The sequence below is a fragment of the Lichenostomus cassidix genome, unplaced genomic scaffold, assembly GCF_008360975.1.
Source record: "Lichenostomus cassidix isolate B80296 unplaced genomic scaffold, HeHo_3.0 HiC_scaffold_663, whole genome shotgun sequence".
Classification (NCBI taxonomy): Eukaryota; Metazoa; Chordata; class Aves; order Passeriformes; family Meliphagidae; genus Lichenostomus; species Lichenostomus cassidix.
In genome coordinates, this window is record NW_028147379.1 from 1,062 (window position 1) to 8,327 (window position 7,266).

The window sequence follows — 7,266 nt, forward strand, 5'->3', positions numbered from 1 at the left end:
CTCTCAAACCCAAACCAGATCCACTCCTCCCTGTGTGAGAGTTCCTCCATCCTCCTGCTCTCAGCAGATCCCTGTGAATTTCCAATTCCTTCCCAAACCAGACCCACTCCTCCCCATGTGAGAGTTCCTGCTCTCAGCAGATCCTGTGAATTTCCCAATTCCCTCTCAAACCCAAACCAGATCCACTCCTCCCTGTGTGAGAGTTCCTCCATCCTCCTGCTCTCAGCAGATCCCTGTGAATTTCCAATTCCTTCCCAAACCAGACCCATTCCTCCCCGTGTGAGAGTTCCTGCTCTCAGCAGATCCCTGTGGATTGCAGGTGAGGGACTGGCAGCAGCAGAGCCAGCACTGCCGCGGTTCCCCCGAGGACAGAGCTCCCCACAAACACCGCGATCGCTCCCGCAGCTCATCCCGCTCCCCTCCCAGGCATTCCAGCAAGAGGAATTCCGACAGGAGCTCGGGATCTCCTTCCAGGCACAGCAAACAGTGAGTGGGGAAAAGCTGGGGAGGGAAAGCATGGGCAACAGGGGGGATTTCTTGGAATTCCAAGAGGGACTCAGGATCTCCTTCCAAGCACAGCAAACAGTGAGTGGGGATCAGCTGGGTGAGGGACACCACGGGCAACAGGGGGGAATTCCCTGGAATGAAATCCTTGGAATTCTGACAGGAGTTCAGTATCTCCTTCCAGACACAGCAAACAGTGAGTGGGGAGACCCTGGGTGAGGGAAACCACGGGCAACAGGGGGAATTCACTGGAATTCTGAGAGGAGCTCAGTATCTCCCTCTAAACACAGCAAACAGTGAGTGGGGATCGGCTGGGTGAGGAACACCATGAGCTCCAGGGGGGAATTACTTGGAATCAAATCCTTGGAATTCCTAGAGGGGCTCAGGATCTCCTTCCAAGCACAGCAAGCAATGAGTGGGGATCAGCTGGGTGAAGAATACCATGGGATCCAGGGGGGGAATTCCCTGGAATCAAATCCTTGGAATTCTGACAGGGGCTCAGTATCTACTTCTAAACAAAGCAATGAGTGGGAGTCACCTGGGTGAGGAACACCACAGGCAACAGGGAGGAATTCCTTGGAATCAAATCCCTGGAATTCTGAGAGGGGCTCAGGATCTCCTTCCAAACACAGAAACCAGTGAGTGGGGATCACCTGGGTGAGATAAACCATGAGCTCCAGGGGGGAATTCCTTGGAATCCTTGGAATTCTCAGAGGGGCTCAGGATCTCCTTCTAAACATAGCAGTGAGTGGGGAAAACCTGGGTGAGATAAACCATGAACTCCAGAGGGGAATTCCTTGGAATGAAATCCTTGGAATTCCGAGAGGGGCTCAGGATCTCCTTCTGACCACAGAAAACAGTGATTGGGGATCACCCAGGTGAGGAACACCACAGTCTCCAGGGGGGGGAATTGCCTGGAATCAAATCCCTGTTATCCCATCTCCCACATCTCTGTCCCATTTGGAAAGGCAGGACATGTCCAGGTGCTCCAGGGAGCTGCTGGAGGGAAAATCCCACTTTTTATTTTATTTATTATTATTATCACTCTCTCCATCACACCCTTCTTGTGACTGGGCTTTATTTGGGCTCCCAGTTCTCTTCAAACTCATCTTCACAGCTGTTAAATTATCTTTATTAAGAGCAGATAATTATCTTTATTAAAATAAATAAAGATAAAATCAGGCGTTTGTTGTTTGCCGATGAAATCATTCAAACAGAATCCAATCCAAAGTTTACTCAGAGCCATTAGGATTTTTTTCCAGAGTGCACAGCCTTCAAGGTTGTATGAAAAACCCCAGGGGCAGTTCACAAAAGTGGATTTTGGTGCTAATGAAGGCTGTTTTGGGGTTTGCAGGCACAGCAGTCGGGAGGAGAAGAGCAGAGCCAGGAGTCCTTCCCCCAAGAAGAGCCACAGGCGCCAAAACCCCCCAGGTTACACCAGGTCAGTGGGACCTGGGATTGTCCCCATCCCTGGGGGACACCTGGGACCCTGATTGTCCTCTGGGGACTGCAGTGGGGTGGGTGAAACACCCAGAAAATCAGCCCCAAGGGCTCCCTTTGGGGTTGGGTTGACACCTTGGGCAGCTTCCCGAAGCAATCCCAAGCAATCCCGTTTTTCCCAAAGCAAAAATTCCCATTCTTCTGCAGGGCAGGAATGGGGATTTTGGTGTGGATTAGGAGATTCTATCTCACTGCCACCAGGGAAAAAGGACAGCAGCACCTTGCATGGCAAAATCCAAATTAAATTCAAATTAAATCCAAATTAAATCCAAATTAAATCCAAAAAGGGAGGAAGGAGGGGGAAAAGAATGGATGTAATGAAGGGAAATATTAAAAATATCCTTTCAAGCTTTGCAGCTTGGCTGCCAAACACAAAACCTCGTTAAATCCCTTTAATTTGAGGGATTGGGAATCCTCTTTGATGGTTGAACTCAGTGATCTTAAAGGTTTTTTTTCCCAACCTTAACAATTCCAAAATCCTAAAAAGTGGGAGGTGAGGAGAGCAGAGCCCAGCATGCTGCTGGTTCACATCAGTTGTGTTTTCCACCCAAAACAGAAAGATTTCTCCAGAGGAACTGGAGAGAAAACGGCAGGAAATGATGGAAAATGCCAAGTGGAGGGAAGAGGAGAGAGCAAACAACCTCAGGAAGCACCGCAAGGAGGAGGAGCTGGAGAGGGAGCTGGAGAAACTGGACACCAGGGATGGGAAGTTCTTCCAGTGAGTGTTTGAGCTCTTCATCCAAGGGCCTGAAACTTGGGGGAAACTTGGGGGAAAAAATGGGGAAAAATTGGGGAAAATCGACCCCAACATTTAGGGAAAAGGATCCTGAAATTCGGGGAAAATTCGGGAAAAATTGGGGAAAATCAACCCCAACATTTAGGGGAAAATTGGGGAAAAATTGGGGAAAATCAACCCAAACATTTAGGGAAAAATTGGGGAAAATCAACCCCAACATTTAGGGGAAAATTGGGGAAAAATTTGGGGAAAATCAACCCCAACATTTAGGGAAAATGATCCTGAAATTTGGGGAAAAATTGGGGAAAATCAACCCTAACATTTAGGGAAAAGGATCCTGAAATTTGGGGGAAAATTAGGGAAAAATTGGGGAAAATCAACCCCAATATTTAGGGAAAAGGATCCTGAAATTTGGGAAAAAAAATCCTGAAGTTTTTGGGGAAAAACCACCAAAATTTGGGGGGGAAAGAACCCCATGAAATTTGGGAAAATCAGCCCAAAAATTTAGGGAAAAGGAATCCCAAAATTGGGAGAAGAGAGGCTGAAAATTGGGGGAAAAAATCCTGAAATTTGGGGGAAAAAAAAGTCGAAATTTGGGGGAAGAAACCCAAATATTGGAGGAAAAGGAATCCCAAAATATTGGGGGGAAAATCCCAAAATATTTGGGAAAAATCCTGAAATTTGGGGGAAAAAATCCACAAATTTGGGGAAAATTAATCCTAAAATTTGGGAAAAAATCCCCAAATCCCCAGGGCAATCCCAAGATGTGAGTTTCCAGTGGAAAATCCCCAGTTTGAGGTGATTTGCATGGAAAATTCCTGAATTTTGGGGATCCCAGTTCATCCCAATTCCATCCCAGTATAAACCAGTTCATTCCCAATTCATCCCAATTCCATCCCAGTTTAAACCAGTATATTCCCAGTTCATTCCCAGTATAAACCAGTCCCTCCCAGTTCATTCCCAGTCTATCCCAGTCCATCCCAGTATCCCCAAATCCCTTCCCAGTTGCTCCCAGTCCCTCCCAACTCACTCCAATCTATTCCCAGTCCCTCCCAGTCCATTCCCAGTTCATCCCAGTCCATTCCCAGTTCATCCCAGTCCCTCCCAGTTCATCCCAGTCCCTCCCAGTCCATTCCCAGTCCCACCCAGTTCATCCCAGTTCATTCCCAGTCCCTCCCAGTACATTCCCAGTTCATTCCCAGTCCATCCCAGTATCCCCAAATCCCTTCCCAGTCGCTCCCAGTCCCTCCCAATTCACTCCAATCTATTCCCAGTACAAACCAGTTCCTTCCCAGTCCCTCCCAGTCCCTCCCAGTCCATTCCCAGTCCCACCCAGTCCCTCCCAGTCCCTCCCAGTCCATCCCAGTATGGCCTCAGCATCTGGGATGTTTCACATCACGGGATAAAATCCATTTTCCCTCTGTTTTAAAACCAAACTGGTGATATCTGCTGTTCCCAAATTTTCCCCTTAACCCCAAATACGGTGATTTTGGGATTGGGAGTCAGGCTCCAGCTGGGCTTTGGGGATGTTTTGTCACCTTGGGGGACAGTTTTCAGTCCCACAGATTCACAGGGACCTGCCTCAGAACTATTGCAACCTCCTCAAACCAGAGAATTACTAAATATCTGCATTTAAAACACCCCCAAGGTGACAAAACATCCCCAAAGCCCAGCTGGAGCCTGACTCCCAATCCCAAAATCACCGTATTTGGGGTTAAGGGGAAAATTTGGGAACAGCAGATATCACCAGTTTGGTTTTAAAACAGAGGGAAAATGGATTTTATCCCGTGATCTGAAACATCCCAGATGTTGAGGCCATACTGGGAGGGACTGGGATGGACTGGGAGGGACTGGGAAGGAACTGGTTTGTACTGGAAATAGACTGGAGTGAATTAGGAGGGACTGGGAGCAACTGGGAAGGGATTTGGGGATACTGGGATAAACTGGGATGGACTGGGATGGACTGGGATGGACTGGGAGGGACTGGGAAGGAACTGGTTTGTATTGGGAATAGATTGGAGTGAATTGGGAGGGACTGGGAGCAACTGGGAAGGGATTTGGGGATACTGGGATAAACTGGGAGGGACTGGGAGGGACTGGGATGGACTGGGAGGGACTGGGAGGGACTGGGAAGGAACTGGTTTGTACTGGGAATAGACTGGAGTGAATTGGGAGGGACTGGGAAGGGATTTGGGGATACTGGGATGGACTAGGATAAACTGGGATGGACTGGGAATGAACTGGGATGGACTGGGAATGAACTGGGATGAACTGGGAATGAACTGGGAGGGACAGGTGGTACTGAATCCCTTGTGCTCAAGCTGCCCAGAGCTGGGATCACACATCAATCACAAAATCCTGGATTATTTTGGGTTGGAAAGGACCTTTAATTCCCATCCAGTTCCATTCCCAGGGACACTTCCCACCACCCCAGGCTGCTCCAAACCCTGTCCAGCCTGGTTTGGGACACTCCAGGAACCCAGGGACAGCCACAGCCCCTCTGGGAAACCCATCCCACCCTCCTAGGGACACAATTCCTCCCCAATATCCCATCTCTGCTCTCCTCCTGCAGCCTCCCAGCTCTGACTCCTCTCTCTGCTCTCCCTCCCTGCAGCCGTCTGAAGCTGGAGAGTGCCTCCACCTCCACCCTGGAGGAGCGAGTGAAGCGCAACATCCACTCCCTGCAGAGGACTCCTGCCGCCCTGGAGAGGAACTTCATGCAGAGGTGACCTCCTTTGTGGCCAGGAGGTCGGTGGGCATTTGGTCCCAAATGAGAACTTTTGTTCCCAAAGGTGAGAGCTGTGCAGGAACAGCTCCCAGCTCCCAGAGAGGCTCTGGATCTTTGCTCTCAGAGCAGAAACCTGGCCTCCCTCTGCCCCTGGGCAGGAATTCAGTGGGTATTTGATCCCAAATGAGAATATTTGATCCCAAAGGTGGGAGAGCTCTGCAGGAGCAGCTCCCAGAGAGGCTCTGGATCTGTGCTCTCAGAGCAGAAACCTGGCCTCCCTCTGCCCCTGGGCAGGAATTCAGTGGGTATTTGATCCCAAATGAGAACATTTGATCCCAAAGGTGGGAGAGCTGTGCAGGAACAGCTTCCAGCTCCCAGAGAGGCTCTGATCTCTGTGCTCTCAGAGCAGAAACCTGGCCTCCCTCTGCCCTTGGGCAGGAATTCAGTGGGTATTTGATCCCAAATGAGAATATTTGATCCCAAAGGTGGGAGAGCTCTGCAGGAGCAGCTCCCAGCTCCCAGAGAGGCTCTGATCTCTGTGCTGAGCCCTTGGAACCTTCAGGACTCTGGGTTTGGAGTGAGTGAAGCCTTTGCTGGAGCGTTTATATTCCATTTCCAACCCACTGCCAGAGCTTCTCCTTCTCTCCCCACACCTGCCTGGTGTCACTTTTGTATCTTTTGTCACCAAACCCTGCCGGCTGGTCACTGCTTCCTCCTTGTACCAGAGCTGGGTAGAAGATTTATTTTTGTTAATCCTTAAAAACCAATCCACAGGTGAGGAATTTGATAGAATTACGTGGAGCCTTTTCCACACCCTTTGGTGCAGAGTGTGCTCTCTGTGGCTGTCCTTTGGATTTTATCCATTTTTAACCCCCAAAAAAGCACCTTCAGAGGGGGAAAAGGAACCGAGCAGAGCCTAGCCGACACAGCAAATATTTCTCCGCGATTTTTGTAATGTAAGTAATGTGCATATGTACAGCAGTGTAGATTTATTTTGCCTTTTTAATGAAGAAATTTCGCTGTCGTTTATTCCGCGTTCTTTGTGGCTCTGGGGGTGGGAGGGGCAGGGTGGATTGGTGATGGGCGGGAGGGGTTGGGGAGGGTTCGGGAGGCTGCAGCGGCTCTTCCCGGGTGTCTCCAGGCGGCAGGAGGTGCCGGCGGTGTCCCCGTTGTCCCCCGGCGGTGTCCCCGTTGTCCCCCGTTGTCCCCCGGCGGTGTCCCCGCCGTGCTGCGGGCCCTTTAAGCGGCGCCGCGTGACGTGTGCACCAGCCCATTCATAATTCCAGCCGCCTCGCTGCTGATTGGTCCGTTCGCGGAGGGGCGTGGCCTCGCCTGGCGCGTCACACCGGCTGGGCGAGACCATCTCCGGGAAGAGGAGGAGGGAAGGATGCTTTTCCCCGCTGTTTCCTTCTTCCTCCGTTCTCCCTCCCTGTTGTTCCCTCTCTCAGCGCGTTGCGTGCCGCGGCTCTCCGCGCTGCTCCCGCCGGCCGAGCCGGAGCTGTCCCTCATCCAGCGGCCGCGGCTCCCCCCGCCGGGCGGACATGGCACCTCCCGCCCGCCGCCCCCTCAGCCCGCCGCCATCTTGGCGCTGCTGGGCGCGGGGCCGCAGCGGGCTCGGCCGGCCGCGCCGGAGCGAACCACCGCGGGGGCGGCCGGGGGGGGGCAGGGACCGAACCACCGCGGCGGCGGCGGGGGGGGAGCGGGGACGGCGAGGGGGAAGCCGAACGGGCCGGGGCTGCCGGGGCCGGGCGGAACCACTGCGGGAGGGGGGGCGTGCCGGGCCGGGCGGAACCATGCG

At 52.0% G+C, this 7,266-nt stretch overlaps 1 protein-coding gene across 1 annotated transcript; it reads left to right on the forward strand.

Annotated features, from left to right (window-relative positions):
• Positions 1 to 302: 302 nt before the first annotated feature.
• Positions 303 to 5,581, forward strand: LOC146423275 (pre-mRNA-splicing factor CWC25 homolog; the record flags this gene model as incomplete). The annotated part of the gene is made up of 4 exons (XM_085044943.1): positions 303 to 486; positions 1,859 to 1,945; positions 2,561 to 2,722; positions 5,355 to 5,581. Coding segments are annotated over 4 exons (548 nt in total), but the record flags the coding sequence as incomplete, so codon positions are not given.
• Between the last annotated feature and the right edge of the window lie 1,685 nt (positions 5,582 to 7,266).